General features: G+C 50.7%; 1 protein-coding gene across 13 annotated transcripts; it reads right to left on the reverse strand.

The window, feature by feature from the left end:
• Positions 1–4,221: 4,221 nt before the first annotated feature.
• ABCD4 (ATP binding cassette subfamily D member 4) lies at positions 4,222–20,988 on the reverse strand. Of its 13 annotated transcripts, none has more exons than XM_042943778.1 (19): positions 20,764–20,985; positions 16,691–16,809; positions 16,422–16,549; positions 15,127–15,176; positions 13,819–13,935; positions 13,309–13,434; positions 12,636–12,686; positions 11,125–11,219; positions 10,743–10,864; positions 10,551–10,642; positions 10,288–10,377; positions 8,412–8,620; positions 8,151–8,242; positions 7,723–7,759; positions 7,287–7,336; positions 6,802–6,854; positions 6,448–6,524; positions 5,681–5,796; positions 4,222–5,252 (listed from the first exon to the last, which is right to left on the reverse strand). In XM_042943778.1, the coding sequence occupies exons 1-19, from the start codon at positions 20,799–20,801 to the stop codon at positions 5,184–5,186; spliced, it is 1,731 nt and encodes a 576-aa protein (XP_042799712.1). In that variant the 5' UTR covers positions 20,802–20,985; the 3' UTR covers positions 4,222–5,183. The 13 variants fall into 13 exon arrangements, with proteins under 13 accessions (XP_042799712.1, XP_042799711.1, XP_042799714.1 ...); XM_042943777.1 differs by having other exon boundaries at positions 15,127–15,266; XM_042943780.1 differs by having other exon boundaries at positions 15,127–15,266; positions 16,691–16,834; positions 20,764–20,981.
• Between the last annotated feature and the right edge of the window lie 246 nt (positions 20,989–21,234).

Raw genomic sequence — 21,234 nt, forward strand, 5'->3', positions numbered from 1 at the left:
GAGCCATTGACTAGACGGAGCTGGCACCAGCTCCCGCTCTACCAACCAGAGCCAGAGCAGGGGCCCGCTGTAGGGCTGGAGCCAGCTTCAGAGGTGGAGCCAGTTGTTGGACCAGCCCTAGCATCAGCCGCAGGACCGTATCCGGCTGGAGCTCCGACTCCACCGCCACTTACAAACCCGGAGCCGGTGCCCGCTCGAGCTAGAAGGTGCCGCGGCACCAAACCCGGTGCTGGAGTCAGTGCTGGGTCCAGAGCTAGTGGCTCTGACATCAGAGCCAGAGCTGGAACCAGCTCTAGGGTTTCCTTTGGCCGTGTGGGCATATTTAAGACAGATGGGTTAAAGCCTTTGTGTAGGAAGACCAATACCTGGGCTTCCTCACGCGTGGTTTCTGTCATTCTCCCCATTTTGAATGGGCCATAGTTCTGTTTCTTTGGAGAACCTGTTTCTGTTGGAAATTGGGTATTTCAATGTTATCATACGGTAACTGGAAACCAGTTCCTTTCCCCCAGAGTTTGCTGTTTTTGATAACTAAAGGCCGCAGCCATCTCTTCCGGGACCTTCTCAAGCTAGTTTCGCAAAGACTGTCATCCTTGTCATGTGTGGTCACTTGAAGTCTCTGTTCTGCTAGCATTTGACAGAGATCTCCTTGAATACCAGGAGCCCAAACAAAACCTACATGTCTCCCAGTCTTTACAGACCAGCTCTATGCTGGGGCACTCTTCAACACTGGGCCAATTTAGCTCCTTTAACTCTGCCTTAGTCTTTACTTCCTGCTTGGACTGAGCCCAGAGACCAGCCAGAGGCAAAAGCTCAGGGTCTCTTCCAGTCTTTTCTGAGCACGCATCCTGTCCTGGCCAGGAATGTGGCTTTCTAAATTCCCTCCTACACAAGGTCGTTTTTGAACACCCTAATTTCTCTCCCCAGCATTCTCTGCAGGCTTTAGGTGACCTATTGTATGTCTTAACCATAACCTTTCACTTCAGCTGGCTGCAGCCTTTGTGCACCTTACAAAGTTTTGGAGCAATGCTACTTTTCTGCCCAGTGAGTTCTGGGTCAGGCAAAACAGAGACCAGCACCTTGTGCTAGTCTTTCTAGCCCCAGACAGGTTAGAATTTGGGAATAAGGTCTGCTCTGCTTTCTCTGGAACCAAGGACGAGGGTCTCACACAGGGAACACAGGCTACCCTCTTCAAAACTGCCATCAAACCCGGGAGATGAGGGAAGGGCGAGGAAAAACACTGCAAAACTTGCCTACCACTTCTAGGTTATCTTTTTCACGATTCGGTGTTTGCTTGGTTGCTGTAGACCTTGGACTGTTTTCTGGTTCTGACATTGTCAGCTTGTTTTTCGTTTCTTTGGAGGGATGGATGTTTGGAGCTGCCTACTCAACTATTTTGCTCTCTCTTGATGGTGTCCTCTGATGCACCAAAGCTTTACTTTTTAAAAAGTCCCGTGTTTTTCTTTTGTTGCCTGTGCTTTGGGCATGTTTAAGAAACCATTGTCAGATGCAAGGTCATGAAGATTTCCCCACACCTCTAAGAGTTGTTCAGTCTTCGCTCCTAAAATTTTCATTCATTTTAACTTTTGCATCTGGTGTAAAAGGGTTCACTTTCATTCGTTGGCATGTGGATATCTAGTTTTCTAGCCCCATCTGTTGAAGAGACTGCTCTTCCCCATTGAATAGTCTTGCAACTCTTGACCAAAGTCACTTGACCGTAGATGTAAGGGTTTATTCCTGGATTTTGAATTCTATCCCAGTGAATGACCTCTCTCCATCCTAGTACTATGATGTTTCGATTACTGTAGCTTTGAAGTAATTTTTGAAATCTCGAAACCTGAGTACTCCAACTTTGTTCTTTTTCAAGATTGTCTTGCCTGTTCGTGATCATTTGCAATACCATATGGATTTTAGGATCAGCTTTTCCATTTCTGCAAAAACAGGCCATTGGGATTTTAACAGGGATTGCACTTAGTCTGTAGATCACATTACGAAGTATCGCTAGGGTAGGCAGGCACATGATAGGGATGACAAAAAGATTGCTTTTCTGCCATGGCCCACAGCCCTAGGAGAGGAACAGAGTCATGTTTCCATGTATCATCCACTGGATCTGTGGAATTCCCTGAGTGGTAGAATGAAGTTGGGGAAATTATTTGCCTGGCTGATTTGAAAACATTTAAAACAAACATTTTGTCTTTGTTCTGCACTAAGGACATATAAGCTGACTTCATCGTGCTGGTGTGTAACGATTCATCCAAAACTCAGTACCCTCCATCAGAGATGAATGATGGGTAAAGGTGGAGTCTGCCCCTAAGAACAGCTTTCTCCTGGCAGAGTTTCTGCAAGGGAGAACACTGGGCTTTAAAAACACAAACAGCACTGAGAACATGTCTGAGGAGTAGGAAACAGCAAATGCCAAGACCCTGAGTCAGGCACCAAATTGGTCTCTCGAGTAATCTGCTAGAGCAACACCTGTACGAAGGCTTGGGAGCTGAAGGACCCAGTAAGGAAGGAAGCAAGTCAGTAAGGAAAGGTCACCAAACAGGCTGGGGGAAGTTTCAGCTACATTGAAAAAGTACAGAAATTATATCGAGAGGGTCTTTCTATTCCTGGCCCCCACAGCTTAACAGACACATGCCCAAGGGGTGAGAGTCAGGGCAATCCTTAATCCTTAGGGAGACAGTCTTCCCCTCAACCTAAGGAAGAGCTTTGTTCAATTAGAGGGGCCTAAGGATGGGTGGTCCCCAATGCTAAGTGTGTTTGAACAGAGGCCAGAAGACCACTTGGCAGGATATAGTTAGGAGATTCAAGTATGGGAAGGCTTCCGAAGCAGATGCCCACCTTGATGGTCCCTCTGAGCCCCCGAGAGAGTCTGACACTGGCCGAAGGCCTGCTACCGGCCTTGGCAGTGCTGGTATCCTACAGGTCCCTAAGAAGGCTTCACCGGGGACCACAACTTCCATCAGACCTTGCCAGGTAGCCACCTGCGCTCTCTCGGCCCGGCACCTGGGTGCAAAGGGTGGAGCTGGAGCTAAGAAAAAGCTCTAGCCAGGCCGGGTTGGGGAGACTTCCGCTACCCAGGCAGCGCTTTCCCAATTTCCATTTCTACCATTTCCTGCCCCACATCTGGGATCACCTTCCGTGATAAGCAACAAGGCAGTAAATAACCTCAAGTCTTACAGTGAGAAAGTCGTTCCCCTTGCAGTTCCCATTCCAGGTTTTTAACTTTATTAAGGCGAAAATTCTCACTTGGATGCCAGTACGTCTAACTCCCTTGCAACAATCTCCTAACCTCCCTTTGTACAAAGAGAGCAAGCCTCAGAGTCTTTGCAGGCACAGTATCAAACTGCAATCTCGCAACATTGTTTACATTCATTTTTAGTTACCTTTTTAAGGTTCTTTTCATTTATTTTGAAAGGGAGTGTGAGCAGGGGAGGGGCAAGAGAGGGACGGAGAGAGAATTCCAAGCAGGCTCTGCACTGTCATCCAGGAGCCTGACTCAGAGTTCGAACTCACAGACCATGAGATTGTGACCTAAACAGAAACCAAGAGCCAGCCGTTTAACTGACTGAGCCACCCGTGCACCCCAGTTATTTCTATTTTATCAAATGTAAACTTTATTTTTTTTAATGTTTATTTATTTTTGAGACAGAGAGAGACAGAGCATAAATGGGGGAGGGTCAGAGAGACACAGAATCTGAAACAGGCTCCAGGCTCTGAGCCATAAGCACAGAGCCCGACGTGGGGCTCGAACTCACAGACCATGAGATCATGACCTGAGCCGAAGTCGGATGCTTAACCAACTGAGCCACCCAGGTGCCCCCAAATGTAAACTTTAAAAAATGCAATTAGGTTTAAAAAGGGAGTTAATTCTGGGGTGCCTGGTTGGCTCAGTAGGTTAAGTGTCCAACTCTTGGTTTCTGCTCAGGTCATGATCTCATGGTTTGTAAGCCTGAGCCCCGTGTGGGTCTCCACACTGCTGGTAAAGAGCCTGCTTGGGATTCTCTCTCTCAAAATAAATGAATAAACTTACACACACAAAAACAAACAAACAAAAAACCCAAAGAACAAAAACAAACAAAAAGTGACTTATTTCAGAAAATATTAAGCGTCTGCAGTGCCTGGGTGGCTCAGTCAGTTAAGCATCCGGCTCTTGGTTTCAGCTCAAGGTCATGATCTCAGTTTGTGAGATGGAGCTCTCTGCGCTGTTAGCAGAGCCTGCCTGGGATTCTCTCTCTCTCTCCGCCTCTCAAAATAAATAAATAAACATTAAAAAAAATTAAGTGATGAACACTACAAGAAATAGAGAGATCTGACAAAAATTATGAATGTGCTGCCCTGACAACTCAACATTGGGGAACATTGTTCTAGAATAAGGACTTTGGGCTCATTTTCCTTATCAAAATTTTGCGCTCTCTGGGTTTTGTCTGTTCTCCCTGGCTGTTGCTGTTTCCTACCAAAGACTATTTTTGAAAAATCTCCGCCTTATTTTAGCTGACTGAGGGGAAAGAGATTTAGTTGTACTTGGGTTAAGACAAGAACAGAAGGGCCCTAGAGGTTATAGGTACAACCAGCAAAGGGAAAGTGGAGACACAGGGTGAAGTGAAAAACCAGGCACAGAAGGTTCCAGTACTGTGGAGAGTGCTACTTCCTTCCCACCCAGCTCCCAAATACAAGTCTGTGGATTCAATTTAAAGGTCATCTTACAATGAAGAGGAAAGAGAAGGGAGAAAGCTCCAATTTTTAAGAAATGTTTATCTTTTCTTTTTAAAAAAGTTATAAAATTCAAGTGGTTGATTAAAGTTAAAAATCTATTGCCACAGAATTTAATGGATTTAAAAGATTTCCGGATCTCTGGACTTTAAGCCCAATATTCTCTCCACATTGATCCTACATTTCTCATAGATCTCACACTTTCAGGTTTTTCTTTAGAAAACACAATCTGAGGTCATTTGTAAGCAATCAGCACTTGGGAGTGCAGGGAGCTCTGGCTGAGGCAGCTGGGGGGCCTGGCAGCACTGGGTGCCCCATTGGGAGCCACACCCTCGCTGCCAGCGCTCCCTGCACAGGACCTGTGAGGCGGGCCAGGGGTCTCCCTTGCCCTGCAGGCCTCCTGGTCTCTCCAGGGGGATGCCGATCTGCCCTGAGCTTGGCACTTCGTCCAGTGGCCAGCCACACCCTTGGCTTCATTCCACTTTGATTCTGGTCAGTTCCCATCTTCCTTCTCCACAGAGTTTCAGAACCAAGGAGTGAAACTGCAAGAGACCACCACCACGCATAGATCAGGCTGGCCCGGCCACAACAAGAGGAGGCCATCCAATCCCTGCCCTCTCTGCTGCCCCCGCTCCCCATTTTGTTTGTTTGTTTGTTTGTTTGTTTTTAATTTTTTTTTAACATTTATTTATTTTTGAGACAGAGAGAGACAGAGCATGAACGGGGGAGGGGCAGAGAGAGAGGGAGACACAGAATCGGAAGCAGGCTCCAGGCTCTGAGCCATCAGCCCAGAGCCTGACGCGGGGCTCGAACTCACGGACCGCGAGATCATGACCTGAGCCGAAGTCGGACGCTTAACCGACTGAGCCACCCAGGCGCCCCTCCCCGCTCCCCATTTTGAAGGGCCCCTGGCCAGGCCCAGCCTTTGGGCTCTTCCTTCTCCTTAAGCCATCTCTGTGAGCTTGGGTACCTTCTCAAGGCTGCGCCGATGTCCCACACTGATGAACGTCATGCCCAGCTGCTGGCCAATGCGGTAGAGCTCACTCTCCACCTCCTCAGTCAGGGCGCTGGTGGCTTCATCAAGCACTGAGGGCAGAAGCCGGAGGGAAGAGATAGGGTCCTGCCCCCGCCCACCTCTGCTTCTCCAAACCGCACTTACCTCTGGCTGGGACCAGGGGAAGGCTAACGGCTGCTCTGGCTTACAGGAGCCCTGCCATAGGGAGAGCATGGCCAAAAGAGCAGAGGGCGAGGCTCTACCTGGGAAGCCTTCTACCAGCGGCACGACAAAATCCCCCCTCTTCCTGTAATAAGCACCAGCTCCGCCTAGAACCACTCAAAGCAGGGATTCTTAGCTCCCCCCGAGGATGTCAGTCCCTGAAGATCACACCTGCCATCCCTCTCCAGGCAGAGCTGGGGGGAGGAGTGTGGCCCCCTTATGGACCGCAGAGCCCGGGGGCATAAAATCACACACTCTTTCAAGGCTGGCTCCGGCTGCTGCAATGGCAGAATGCTTAGGAACTGGTGGCACATCCAGAACCGCCCTGAGGGTTCCAAGAGCACCCTGCTGCCTCATGGGCAGAGCCCGGCCATCCTGTCCTGCAGGGACAGAGATGCCCAGTCATGCACAGGGGTGCTCTCCTAGCCACGTGAACGCCTCAATTATACACGAACACACACGCACAGACACCTCTGTGAGCACACGGCACCTGGCACGCACACCTGTGGGGCAGGCCTCACCTGCGTACTTTGGCTGCAGGTAGAAGAGCCGGGCAAAGGAGAGCCTCTGCATCTCTCCTGGGGACAGAACGTCGTACCTGAGGAGTGGGAACGAGAGCACCACTAGAGGAAGGAGGATATAGACTGGCTGTTGCACAGAAGGTCAAGGCAAGAAGAGGTTCCCATGGCAGGAGCCAGCGCCGAGACAGATGGACAGCACCCTCCTCCCTTCAACGACACTGCAGCCCTGCTGCCCACGAGCTGAGGTCCCAACTGTGCTCTCGAGGCCATGAACGTGCCCTCGATGGGCCAGCAAATACCTGGAGCCCAGTCTTTGGGGGAGATGGCTCTGAAGCACCCCAACTCCCTTCTTACCAGTTCCAATCGACCTGCTGGTCCAGACCCTCTGTCCTCGCCACCAAACTGGACTGTAACACACCCAGAGGGAACACTGTCTGTGAAAGGGCCCATCCCTGCTTCCTGCCACCCCACCCCACCCATCTCTGAGACAGAGCTCCATCCTTGCGGTGCACCATGGCAGGACGCCGTGAGAGCAATCTGCCGCAGGCAGAGAGGAATACCTCGTTAACTGCATGGTTTAGATTTGCTGGAGCATGAGGACAAGAAAAAGCAGACTTACTTGGTGTTTTGTAATCATTTTAAAATTCGCTCCAGAGAACGCACCCCCTTATTGCCTGTACATGCCCACAGCTCCTGTCGCCACTTTATACTCCACTCCCCTGATCCAGGCTCCGACTTCCAGTCCCAGGCCCAGGCCAGTCGGCTGGCTCTGCCGGACCAGCACTTGCGGTCGGTGCTACCAGGTGGGCCTGGACCTCAGGGTCCCTGCCCGCACTCACCAGGCCTGCCAACTCCAAGAACCTCACGATCCTCTCATCGTCGGTAGAGCCTGCAACACAGAGAAGCTTTCCTCCAGAAGTCAGCTCCTTCTGGGTGGCCAGAAGAGATGGGGTACATCATGGAAGGGGGCGGGGGGGGGGTGGGGCACCAGAATCTGGGCTAAGGCTCTGCAGGGACAGGTTATGGCACTTAACACAGAAGGGAAGGGCCAGGTGAAGGAAGTAATCTCTTCCCTTCCTCCAGTGGGCATGTCTCCTCAAGGAGAGGAAGACAAAGCAAGAGGAGTTTGCAAAATCATAAGCCGTTGAAGAAGAAAACCAACCCGATACCGGCAGCCTTGCTGGAGCCTCTGCCAAAAGGCACTGGCGAGGCCACAGCCAGGCAGAGTGGGGACAACTGACATGGGAGGACGTGTCTCAGCGAGGCCCAGCTCACCTGAGTCGGGGTAGATCTCCTTTAGGGGATATATCACCTGACAAAACAAAACCACACAGGCCTGAGACGAGGGCCAACGAGAGGTGGGGCGGCACACAGCCCATCCTCCCTCAGAAACAGCCCCAGGAACCGCCAAGGCCAGGCTCCTCTCCACCTGAGGACGGCAAGGAACACCCGGGCCAAGAGTCCAGTGGGAGAGGTTGAGCCGGCAGATGGTGGGGCAGGGCCTCCAGAATCCAACCTGCCCCAGGAGCCACTCTAATGGCCCAATCCACGGATGTGAATAGAAAGTTCTTAGGGCCAGGGCATTGCTAGGCAGGGGCCATTTTATTACCCCACCTGCTGCCCCAGAACTCTCTAGCGCAGAGACCCGTCATACTGCCAGAAGCCTCAGCGAGGGCAGGGGTAGGAGTGGGCTCCACACTGACCTGCTCCCGAAGGGTCCCATCAGTGAAGAATGGCTTCTGTGGCAAGAACAGCACCCCATGGGGTCCAAAGTCCGTCAGCATCTGCACTGAGCCTGCAGAGCCCACAGAAACCTCCATTTTGAGATCTCCCAGAGTAACTGCCTCTCACTTCCTTTCCTGACAAAAACACCCGGATTTTTACACACACACACACACACACACACACACACACACACACGCATCCCACCAGCTGGCTCAGAGGCAGGGAGGGCTGGTTCTCACCCCGTGTGCTTGTCCAGAGGCTGCCTAGAACCCGGAGCAAGGAGGTCTTGCCGGTGCCCGTGTTGCCCGTGATGAGCAGACTCTGACCTTCAGAGATCTTCAGGCTCAGATCCTTGATTAAGGGTTTGTTAGAGAAGGGGGCACAGATGGAGACCCGCTCGAGGAGAAAAGCTGTGTCCGTTGGTTCTGCGGCTGGCCAGTCTGGGGCCCTGTGATTAAGAGGAGGGGAGTGTGGGGAAGATAAGTAGTGTGTTTTGCCAGTGGGGAGGGTCTTGTCCTTGGGGGGGGGGGGGGTCTTACCTCTGAATAGAGGGGTGGTTATGGGCTAAACTATGTCCTCAAAATAACATGCTGAAGTCTCAACCCCTAGTGCCTCAGAGTGTAACTGCACTTGAAGATAAGGTATTTAAAGAAATGACTGCATTAAAATGAGGCCATGAAGATAGGGCTCTGATCTAATACAGCTGAGGTCATTTCAAGAAGGAGAGGGTCACCCGGGTGGCTCAGTCGGTTAAGCGTCCATCTTTGGCTCAGGTCAGGAACTCATGGTTTGTGAGTTTGAGCCCCACGTTGGGCTCTGTGCAGACAGCTCGTGGCCTGCTTTGGATCCTCTGTCCCCCTCTCTTTTTGCCCTTCCCCTGCGTGCTCGCTCTCTCTCTCTCAAAAATAAACATTTAACACAAAAAACAAAAAGAAAAGAAAAGGGAGAGGCTCACACACAGGGAAGAGGCCAGGAAAGGGCACAGGGAGAAGACAGACCTGCAAGCCAAGGAGAGAAGCCTCAGAAGAAACCAACCCAGGCAATAACTTGATCTGGGACTTCCAGTCTCCAGAACTGCGAGGAAATAAATGTTGGATAAGTCACCTGGCCTATGGTATCGTTAGGGCGGCCCTAGCAGACTAACAGAGGTAGGGCTGGGGGCACCTCCTTTATTCCAGGCTTCACAAAGCCCCGCACGTGACTCCTTACCCCCACCTGGTAGATGAGGAAAGCAAGTCAGGTGGCTAAGTAACTCCCTCAGGGTCACAGGGCTGAAGCTGTCTAACTAGAAGACGAGCGGGTTTTCATAGCACGTGTAACCAGGAGCTATGACAGGATGGGCATGGTGGTCATAAAGGTATCTGGAGCTGCTGGGTCTGCGCAGACACCCATCTCCCCCGGACAACAGCACCTCTGGTCTCCTGTGGCCACTGCCCCATCTCCCCAGCCCGAGGCCCAGAGGTGCACGAAGCCTGAATTCTGAACAGGGCAACAGCTCAGGCTTTAGTCCCTAAGGAGAGAGTTGTGTGTGGTCCCTGAAATTCAGGCTGTTTCCATTTCTGAAAGCTTTCTCTGTGGCCACTGTTCAAGTACCTTCTGTGAACTGTGATTCTAATCCTTGCAAGCACCCTGAGAGGAAGGTTCAGATACTGTCCCCCTTACAGAGATGAAGAAACTGAGACACAGAAGAACAGTTAAGTAATTAGATCAGGAAAAGCGAGGACATGAAACAAATCCTCAGTTGCACAGAAAGGTCAGAAACATCACCGGGCATGCAAGGAGACACGAATAAAGACGTGTGGGTGTGAGCGAGGCAAGGGGAACAAGCATGCCCTGAGGAAAGGGGTAGGTGGCGGGGCTCAGTGGGAGGGGTACCACTCAGATTCGTCTTGTTCTCACAGGCCCAAGCGGGTGTGCGCACAACAGATGCCAGAACAGCAACACTAACTGTGAACATGTGTAACGTGTCGGGCATGAGGCAGCGATCTCCTTCATTTGCTCCGCACATTTCTGCTGCACGGCTGGGCAAGAGCAGGGCTCCAGGGCGAACCCGAACTGGGCACCCCCAGAGCTGCCCCCTCAACCGCTGTGCCACCCTGCCAGGCCGGCACCCACCTGTCCATGTCCCACTCGCTCTCATCCAGGATCTCACCACCGTGCGACTTCGGGAACATGTCCAGAAGGGTCTCCTCAAGTTCCCCGATCCTGGGCAAGAAATGAAAATCTGAGGAGGGTCTGAAGGCCCAGGTGAAGGTGTTAGTCTCCCTCTCTCACACCCGCTAGCATATGGTTTTTCTGTTCCTTTTTTTCATTCAGCTACTTCTCCAAGTGGCACATGCTCTGCTCAGGACGTGGGGAGGGGCCTGACGCAGCCTCACCTGTGCGTGTAACCAGCCACGTCTGAGAGGGTGCTGGAGAGGTCGATGAGCCGGGTGAAGCAGCTGATGAGGTAAATGCACACAAAGGCATTCTGCACAGGACAGGGAGCACTGATCAAAGGCCTGGACTCTGAGGTCCTGGGCACTTGGCTGAAGGGGATGGCACGAGGGGTCAGCAGAGGGGATTCTCACCTTGCTGACCACGGTGCTGAGCTCTGCGGGGCTCAGGTCTCCATAGACACCACCGAAAATAGGGATTGCAATCACAATGTAACTCAGGATGCTGCCCAGATAGTCAAATGTGTTGATGCCGACTGTGGAAGACAGAAACCCCCAGGATGAGAGACGCAGGAACCATTCATGCGCTCTGAGGGAGGAAGAGCCAAGCAGGGCCAAGCTATTCCCTGGATCCTCATTCTCCCGAAGGTACTCATGGCAAAGGCAGTGGCTCCTTGTGGCTAATTCCTTCATCAGAGCAAAGTGATTCGTGCAGAGAGAAAGCAGGGAGGTGTGGGAAGGGAAGGGGACTATCCCAATCCTGTGGCTCCTGCCTCCGGGGGCTCCCTCCACCTACTGTACAGCCACAGCTCCTTGGACATCAGCTCCCTCTGGGTCTGAAGGAGTCTCTGCAGCCTGCGGTCTGTCCTCATGTGCTCCACGTGCCCAGCTCTGGCGAGAAAGGCTGGGGTGTCCACGGGGCCTGGAGAGCCTTACTCCAGGCCAGGGGACCCCTCCATCCCTCATCACATATCACATGCTCCTTTAGGGACCAAGCCTGTTCAAATAGTCTTCACCTCAGACCCTTCCTGCTACTAACACCCATTCATTGCCTCGTTTTCTCAACATAGTGTTGTCTGCAGAAAGAATATGAACTCTAGATTGGGCAGAGCTGGTTCAAATCTTGGCTCTGGCCAATTACTAGCTGGGTGACGCTGATAAGTTACTTAAGCCTCAGAATCTCAGTTTCTTCTTCTATAAAATGGAGCTAATAGCACCTACATAACAAGTCAAAGTGAGAATTTCTAAACATACACTGCCAGGCATAAGAGGGGCCCTCAATAAATAACAGCTGTTATTGCTAAACAAATATACACGTAGTCGCTATGTGGCAGGCCCTGTGCTAGTTAGCCAGTGAGATAAAGAAGTGGATAAAATAGTCCCTGTCCTTGAGCTCCCAGTTCAGGGGGGACAGGCAGACACTGCATTCTCCACCTGGCACGTGGAAAGTGTCAGAGGGACAGAGAAGCCATTGGAAGCCACCCAGAGCTCCAACAACCAACCTGCTTTCCCCAGAGCCTCTTGAGAGGCTGCAGAATCCAAAAACAACTTAGCACAGGCCCAGCCCTACCCACCACACAACCCAACCCCACCTTGCAGATTCCTAGTATCCTTGGCGCCCCCAAGTGGTGGCTGCTACAAACTTCAGCAGAGCTGGACAAGTGCAAAAGTCCCTGGGCAATGAGATCCAGATAATTCAATGGCAGCTTCCACGAACACCTCTGGGCCCTGAGCTATTAGTCCAAACAACGATTCCAAAGGCCACCAGGAGGCAAGGCCCAGGGACTTGCCCTGACCCTGAGGGAAGGAATGAAATTTCACAATGCTGCTGTCAGGAGACCAGGTGACTCTTTGTTCCACTTGAACAGTGGAAGAACCAGGTCTCCTGATCTCCTGAGGCTCCCTTTCCTTCTTTATGCTACAGAGACAAAGGATTGGCCTTTGACTCTTTGATCAGCCATCAGGCAGTGGCAGAAAGCCATTTTAAAGAGGGTAAGACAAAGGCAGAGGCAATGCCTTACAATCCTCACCAAGATGTGAAGCATTCACTCATTTCATTCTTAGAACAAATTTAGGCCCCATGTTAGGCCACTAGAAGGGACCAGCTTCAGAAGCAAAAATCCCTGGACATAAGGATGAGGCCGACAAGGTCAGTGAGAGATACGGGGATAGGGTCATAGCCAAATGGAAATACTCGGCCCCTAGGCTCAGTGATGGTGGGAGGGCTGTACAATTCGTCTTCCCTTCTCTGCCATCTCTTCTATCAGCTCTGATGAGGCAGAAGGGAACTATCCCCACCTGACTCACCTGAAGAAAGCAGCAGGCTCAGCATTGACCCGGATCTGCATGTGCTTGAACCTGCGCAGACCAAAGGGAAACGTGTGCTGACAGTGGCCAGTACTGGCCCCTCTCCTTTCGGAGGCCTGGACTAAGACCTCCCAAGAGGAACCCAGCTCCACCTCAAAACTGTGGCCGTCCTGGCGTAGCCCTTCCCTGAGCTGTCATAAGGCGGGAATCCCAGGACCTGTGTGGGGTGACAGACGCCCTGCAGACAGGGCAGCTCCTCAGCTCCCCAGAGGACAGGTGCATTCCTGCCCACACCACCGCCTCCCAGGGCCCAACTTGAAGGAGGGGGGCCCGAGAAGCAAGAACGGGGGCTGGATCCATCAGCTGAACCAAACCAGGGAGGTTGGAACAGAAGCACATGAGAAGGCCGAGGGATGATGATGGCCAATCGGACGCTGTCCTCGGTGCTTCTCATGTATCATCTCGGTAATCTTCCTCACCACCCTCTCTGCAGGCAACGGTATCACCCCTTTCAGAGATGGGATCACTGAAGTTTAGGGAGGTTCAAGACCTCACCCAAGAGCACGTGGCTAGTAACTAGCACAGGCCGGGATTTGAATGAGGCTGTCTTACTCTAGGTCTCATTCTTTAGCCACTATGCTCAGCCCAGGAACCTCAAGCAAGAGAGACATACCTGAAATCCCCCTCCAGCTTCTCCTGCTGCACCAGCTTTGCCACGATGGGCCCCATCAACATTTTGTTCACCACGGTTCCCAGAATGAAATACCCGAAGATGCTCATAGGCCCAAGCCAGCCTGTGCTGAAAAGCAGAGGGGTAGGGGTGGGGGTGGGGAGTGTGTGTGTGTGTGTGTGTGTGTGTGTGTGAGACACGTATGTCTGCAGGGCTCAGCCCTGATTCTTGCTCACTTTCAGGCACCAGTTGTCCAGTTTCAGCCAGCAGTCCTGTGGGACCTCTGCTCCTGTGTGGGGGGGCATTTGCTACCTGATCTAGGCGGTCAGAGTACCAGGATCCCTGTGACACTGAAATGCCACGTCTCAAGGGAGGGCAGAGGGGCGAGCACAGGACAGAGGAAGGCTTCCTGGGCTACAGGTAGGAGGGAAGGAAGGCCCGGACTTGGGAGAATTTGTGTGAATGAGTGACCTCGGGGGAAACACCTGGCTGGGGGAGGAGGAGAGGTGTCACCTTTGGAAGCACTGGTAGGTGTAGTAGAGGAGGGTGAAGGGCGAGATGATCAGTTTGCTAGCCATGCTGCTGAGCTGCCGGCAGAACCGTTCCACGTCCTGGCTGATGCGCTGGTCCCTGGAACCAACAACACAGAGCAACTGGACCAGGGAGCAGGGCAGAAGGTGGAGAGAGTGGAGACAGATTCCGGTTACCTCTCATCCTGACCTTGCCTTTCGGCACTGTCAGCTACGATCCCGGGGAAAGATGGACCCAGATAAGCACTGGTTTTCCTAGAGGCACCGAGACCCTCAGGACCTTTAAACGGGGTTCTGAAGAGTGGCGTCTTAGAGTGCCTCAGTTTACCCCTCAGGAAAAGTGGCAACTGAAAGGTCCAGTACCCAAGGGTCCTGAGCAGCACCAGAGAAAGACACGAGGGTGGATAAGCCGAGTTTCTGGATGAGCAGAAAAGCTATCCCGTCTATCTAGCTCCTCCCAATCTCTTCTGCAAGCCCGAGCCTCCCCCATTTTAACTATGTGGCTACAGAGGCTTCATATGCGGTGAGCCATGGAGAAGCCTAGAAGAGAAAGAGGCAACAGGCATCCGAAGAATCTTTGCTGCAAAGCTCAGCTTAGGCTGAGGAAAGCAAGAAAGTGCCTGAGGGTGGTGGGTGGAGAGGGAATGAGTATGAGGAGGGACTCCTCAGGTCCCACTGCACCGCCGGGGGGCCACACTGATTCCTATTTCCAATGAGAGACATGACCCTGGGCAAGTCACTTGCATTCTCTGGGCCTCAGTTTCCTCACCTGTAAAATAACAAGAGCGAACTCACACTGGAACCCTGGTCATGTGCCATGTACCACATATGTGCACTCCATGACAATCCTCTGAGATATTCTTCAGATAGGAACTATCATCCTCATTTCCCAGAAAGGGGACCTGGGGCTCAGTGAACTAAGGCCTATAAACTGGGAGGGGACAGAATGAAGATCTAAATCTTACACGGAATCCTAGGCAGCAGTAATTTTCTACTGCTGAAAATCCAAGAGCTGTGCTGCTCCCGAGGGCACTTTCTTCGGATGGTGCCTGGTTTGGAAATGCAGGATATAAAACGGACAAAAGGGAGCTGCTCCTATCTTTTAGCTCCCTATTCTCAGCCCTGCAGCCCCTCCAGGGATCCTCCAGGGTCTCCTTCCCGTAGGGTGCTTATCAACACTTGCACCTAACTGTGGATGAGCTCTCAGGGGCGTGCAGTAGGGACTCTCCAGGGCTGAGCCAGCCCGACAGGACCCTGCAGATGGTAGGGAGGACCGAGAGTGGGCGCCTACGGGTTATCGACGTCATCCCGCAGCACGTTGAGGGTGTAGTACACACGGCCCTGGAAGTAGAAGCGGTGAAGGTGCTCGGTGAGGTCCTTTCTCCAGCTCACATACAGCAGGTTGCAGGTGAACTGGTCAAAGCTCTTCAGCTGTGCAGCGGGGGAAGCAAGAGGAAGGGAGCGAGAGGGAGAGATGGCTTACTGCAAGCCTCAGCCAGAAGCTCAGGGCCGGCAGAAGGCCTCTGCTGACCAGTCCCAGCCCACTCTGATTATTCTCTGTCCACTCAGCGCTTCTGCTTGTTTCAAGTGTCAAGTCAGGGGATTCTTCCCTCCCTCCCGTGCTCATTCCTTCACGAAGCACTAAAGGGCTTATCAAAGCCAAGACAGTAATTGTTCTGTCTTATGCTGACAGCAGGTGAGCTTCTGGAGACTGGGAGGGTATTTCTATGCCATTTATGTTCTTACTTTTCCGTCCCCCAAAGCTGAGAACAGGGTTATGTACACACAGGTGTTTCCTTCCAGAAGACCCATCAAAAGTGCCCCAAGTGTGATTAGAAGTGACTTCCCCAAGAAAGCAGGTAGTACAGGCAGACAGAGCATCAGGCTTGAGTCCTAGCGGAGGCCTGACTCTCCCTGTTCACCACTGATGGAGCACTTACACGCTAAGCCTGAGGCAATGACAATGAGCTCAGTCTAGCAAGAAAACAATGACAAGGGTGTGAGGAGTATTACAGCAGAGGTTAACTCAAAGTATTAGTTAAGCAGAGAAGAGGGCAGGGTTTGGTGGACAAAACATGAAGGAGAATGCTAAGGAGGACTTGAAGGAGGTGACAACAGCAGAACCTTGAAAAGTGAGCAGGCATTAACCGAGGGAACAAGGGTAGGGAAGGAGGCCATCCTGCAGGAAAGCCGCAGGTGCAAGTACCGGGAGGTGACATGGTGCCAGGCTGAACCATGGCCTCAGCCCCACAGAGAAGCAGCAGCCCCCTAGCTGCTGATCCCCAATTTCAAGTGCTCTGAGCTCCCTGAAGCAAGAGTCCCGGGAATGGAAGGGACAAGATAATTTCTGCTAAATACCGATTTAACCAGAACCTCCCAGCCTAGTCCTGGAAGCTTGAAACACCTGAGGAATTAGGCCCAACAGCAAGATCAATGCCCTGAACAGGGCTCTGAACTCCAGTTCCCAGAAAAGGGAGGGAACACGCCTCTCACAGCTTGATTCCTGCTTCCTGGTGGCTAAGTCCCACTGGGCATTCTGCTTACACTAGGCTGGAGAAGAAGAGAAACACACGGAGAACACCTTACCATGGAGTTGAGAATGATGAGCACGACAGCCAGGAATGTCAGGGTCTTGAACCCATCCAAGTCTTTGTTTCCCAGGACCCCATAGTACTGGCTTGGGATCAAGCCAACCTGGTAGATCACCAGTTGTTCTGGGGTGGGGAAAGGAGTCAGAAATCAATGATGAAGGATGAGAAAACGAGAAGGGAGGCTTCCCCTTGAACACCTGCCTCATCAACTCTCCAGAGAGAAGGAACCCCAAAGCCCCCTCCAAGCTGGGCTCACTCACTCACCCAGTAGGGCCACACACAAAAGGGTCAGGAACATCAAAACATTCTGGGATGACCAAGAGGGAAACAAAACCTTCTGTATCTGCAGGAACCGCTGGAGAAATTGCAGATCTAATTTGGGCCTGAAGAAGAGAAGCAGAGAGAAACCTAAGACAGCCATTAAGCCTTAGAGAGCGGTTACCAAATTTCTCTACATTGTTCTATGGAGGGGTCCAGGCCAGGCAGCAAGAATGTGAGGAATAGATGGGAGAGAAAGGAATTTCTGTAAGCTGGTAAATGCTATAAACGGTTATTTACCAAAAATCTACAGCTAAAAAACAGTTAATGAAGAAACTTTAGCCACATCCTCTATACGGTCCCAAACATGACAAGAAAGCCCATCAAGGATTTTAAGGTTCTGGTTAGATCAATAAAGCAAGAAAAATAAATGAGATAAAAGAATTAAAAGGGGAGAGATTAAATGGTCTTTATTTGCAGATAATGCGATCAATTACCCAACAAACAGCAAATCAATAGGCAAATGATGGAAATAAAAGGAGTTCAGCTAGATATAGGGTTAACATACAAATCTCAATAGTGTTCTATACCAACAATTACCAACTGGAAAATATAAAGAAAATAAGATGTCATTTACAAAAGAAAAGCCTTAAAACAACTACAAAATATCCAGAAATTAACTTTTAAAAGGAGTATATAAGACATTTTGGAAGAGGGGCGCCTGGGTGGCTCAGTCGGTTAAGCATCCGACTCTTGATTTCGGCTCAGGTCATGATCTCAACATTCATGAGATGGGAGTCCCTCATCAGGCTCTGTGCTGACAGCGAGGAGCCCGTTGGGATTCTCTCTCCTTCTCTCTCTGTCCCTCCCCTGCTCGTGTGTGCAAGCACACACTCTCAAAAATAATAAACATTTAAAAAAAATACATTTTGAAAGAAAACAGAAAGCTCTGTCATAGGATGTGAAAGAAGACTTAGATAGAGCTGGGATGACTTAACATTCTATAAAGATAGGGGCACCTGGGTAGCTCAGTTAAGCATCTGACTTCGGCTCAGGTCACGATCTTGTGGTTTGTGAGTTCAAGCCCCGTGTCAGGCTCTGTGCTGATAGCTCAGTCTGGAGCCAGCTTCAGATTCTGTGTCTCCCTATCTCTCTGCTCCTCCCCTGCTCGTGCTCTCTCTCTCAAAAATAAACATTAAAAAAAATTTTTTTTTAATTATACAAAGACCTCATTTCTTTTTTTTTTTTTTAACGTTTATTTATTTTTGAAAGACAGAGAGACAGAGCGTGAGCAGGGGAGGGGCACAGAGAGAATGACACAGAATCTGAAGCAGGCTCCAGACTCCAAGCTGTCAGCACAGAGCCTGATGCAGGGGCTGAAACTCACAAACCATGAGATCATGACCGGAGCCGAAGTGGGACGCTTAACCATTGAGCCACCCGGGTGCCCCTATAAAGACCTAATTTCTAACAGAAGTAGCCTATTAATTCTGTATAATACCAATCACAAGCAGAACTTCTCTGAGGAACTTTATAAGGAAATATAAAGGCCCGTGAATAGCTGAGGGCAATTGTAAAGGACAGAAAAGGAGGAGGAAGAGACTCAAACCATCAGTTATTAAAACAAATCATATTGCAGAGCTGTGGTTTTAATACAGGAACAAAAAGACCAATGGGACAGAGACCAAAAAGAAAAAACAGACCTATGTTTACATGGGCACATAATAGAGGCTGTCACAAGAAATGACATATTGATATGAACACCTGCTTACACTCAGTAAGCAACACTATGTGCCCAGTACTGTTCTCCATGTATTTTACATGTATTAATTCATTTGGTTGCCACAACCCTAAGAGATGGAAACTACATCCTATTTCATGGATGAGGAACTAAAGCCAAAGAGGGTAAGTAACTTGCCCTGTCACCCACCTGGTAAGTGGCAGCCTTAGGGTTTGGATACAGGCCACCTAGGTCCAAGAAAGTGAGCTCTTAACTATGCTCCAAAGGCTCTCTAACTTCTAATTATTAATTCATTAGCTATAATTGAAAAAGGCAGAGGAAAATTTAGGTCATTACCTCACATCATTTAGAAAGATAAAATTTAAAAACTCCAAATGGATTGAAAGTCTAAAGGTGAAAAGCAATTCTATTTAGTTAATAGAAGGAACTGCAGAACATCTTAATGAAGATACAGTGGGAAGATACTCCTCAAATAAGACCCCAGACCCACAAATTTTTATAAAGGGGAAAACGAATGCACTTATTACTTGTGTGTGTGTGTGTGTGTGTGTGTGTGTGTGTGTGTGTGTGTGTATGTGTGAGAGAGAGAGAGAGAGAGAGAGAGAGAGAGAGAGAGAGTGTGAGGAGCAGAGAGTGAGAGGAAGAGAGAATTCCACGAGGGGCAGAGACAGAGGTAGAGCGAGAGTCCCGAATTGGGGCTTGAGCTCACCTGAAACGGGGTTTGAACCTGGGCTGAACTTGGATGCTTAACCAACTGAGCGACTCAGGCACCCAACGGACTTATTTTTGCTCAACACCGTGCCATGGGTTAAATTAAAAGACTTGGAGAAGGTGTGTGTGGAGTGTAAAACCAACAAGGAATCAAAATCTAGAGCATACAATGAATTCCTACAAGTCAGGACAACAGGAAATCCATAGAAAAGTGAGAAAAGGGGATGCCTGGGTGGTTCAGTCGGTTAAGCATTGACTTTGGCTCAGGTCATGATCTCACGGTTCCTGAGTTCGGGCCTCGCATTGGGCGGGCTCTGTGCTGACAGCTCGGAGCCTGGAGCCTGCTTGAGATTCTGTATCTCCCACTCTCTGCCCCTCCCCAGCTCATGCTGGCACTCTCTCTGTCTCAAAAATAAACATTTTTTTTTTTTTTAACGTTTATCGATTTTTGAGACAGAGAGAGACAGAGCATGAACAGGGGAGGGTCAGAGAGAGAGGGAGACACAGAATCCGAAACAGGCTCCAGGCTCTGAGCCGTAAGCCCAGAGTCCGACGCGGGGCTCGAACTCGCGGACCGCGAGATCGTGACCTGAGCTGAAGTCGGATGCTCAACCGACTGAGCCACCCAGGCGCCCCAAAAATAAACATTTAAAAAAAAAAAGAAAAAGAAAAGTGAGAAAAGGATACAAACAGGCAATTCAGAAAAGGGGAAACCCAAATGCTTAATACATGAAAATTAACACAAGGGGATGCCACCTTACAACCCATCAGATGGATAAACATTAGAAAATCAAACAATACCAAACGTTGCGGGGATATGAAGAAGTCAGAACCTTTATGCAATGCTGCTGGGAAGTATAAACTGATGTGACCATTCCAGAGAATAATTTTGCAGATGTAGGTATGACCTAGCATCCTACCCGGGGGGTGGATAATCCAGAAAAATATCACCCATATCCACAAGGAGACAAACGCCAGTATGTTTGCGGTGGTTAAAAACTGGAAGCAAACTAAGGGAATATGTAAGTAAAATGCGGTCTAAAAGTATGTAGAGCAGCATTTCATGCAGCCCCGGGAAATGAAAACTAGATTACTACTGAACATAGGATCTTAAAAGCATTACGTTGAGTACAAAAGTTTAAAAACAAATCACAGCATATTATAACTTATGGAATTCAAAACCACTATATACCTTTCAAGGTAACAAATACGCAAACTTGTATACACTGGGCTGTACAAACACTCTTTTAATACACCAGAGTGGGGCGTCTGAGAAGGGGGGTGAAATGGGACTGAGAATAAGGAACGAAGGAAGATACAAAAACAGAACACAAGAGGGGCTTACACTGGACCACAGTGTGCCAAGAACTGAGAATGACGATTCATTCGATTCTGTGCACTTGAAGTTCTTAGGGGGGCGGGGGGGGGGGCGGGGAGCCAGTTCCGAGGGAGAGGATCCCACAGAGTGCTGGAGGAGGCCTCGGATCGCGGGAGGGTGGGCGCCCCCTCGCAAGCTCCTCTTGTGCCCGGACCTGGCCGAGGGCGGAAGGCAGCGGGGCCCCTTCCTCACCTACCCCCGGGGAGGGCACCCTGAAGCCCGGCCCTCCTCCCCGGCCGCCCTGCTCACCTGGCGCCAGCCCCGGCCGCCGGCCCCGGGACCGCCATAAGCCGGATTCCGCCCTCCGCCGGAGCCCCGCGGCCCCAGAGTGGGCTTCGGAAAGAGTGCAAAGAGCACGCGGCTAGCCGAAGAGGGGAGGGGCCATGGCGACCACGGAGACGGGCGGATAGAGAGGAAGGAGCCGGGCGCTGCGGCCGCTCCCGGAAGCGACCCGCTCCTCGAAAAGAACCAAAGAGTGCTGAGAGGTACATTCTGTGGAGCAAGCGCTTTACAGCGCCCCCTGCTGGATCCGGAAGATTTCCCTTTTGCCAAGAAGTAGCCAAGAAGTGTGACTGTTTTGTGACAAGTATTTTAGACTCAGAATATAGATGTGTCGTACATTCTCCCAAAGAAACCGCGGCGGTATTTTAACAGTAAATCAGGATTCCGGATTGCAGTTGTAACGAAATCCTACGTTGCGGTGGTGTAAGTGATCGGGCT

Source organism: Panthera leo, chromosome B3, assembly GCF_018350215.1.
Source record: "Panthera leo isolate Ple1 chromosome B3, P.leo_Ple1_pat1.1, whole genome shotgun sequence".
Taxonomy (NCBI): domain Eukaryota; kingdom Metazoa; phylum Chordata; class Mammalia; order Carnivora; family Felidae; genus Panthera; species Panthera leo.

What these genes read in the sequence shown, in the direction of transcription:
- ABCD4 (XM_042943777.1), bottom strand. Translation starts at nt 20,801, where the DNA reads ATGGCGGTCCCGGGGCCGGCGGCCGGGGCTGGCGCCAG. An exon ending in GCGGCCGGGGCTGGCGCCAG is followed by an intron (nt 16,810 to 20,763) that starts GTGAGCAGGGCG and finishes TCTCTTCTTCAG; the next exon opens with GCCCAAATTAGATCTGCAAT. An exon ending in AGCGAGTGGGACATGGACAG is followed by an intron (nt 8,621 to 10,287) that starts GTGGGTGCCGGC and finishes TCTTAATCACAG; the next exon opens with GGCCCCAGACTGGCCAGCCG.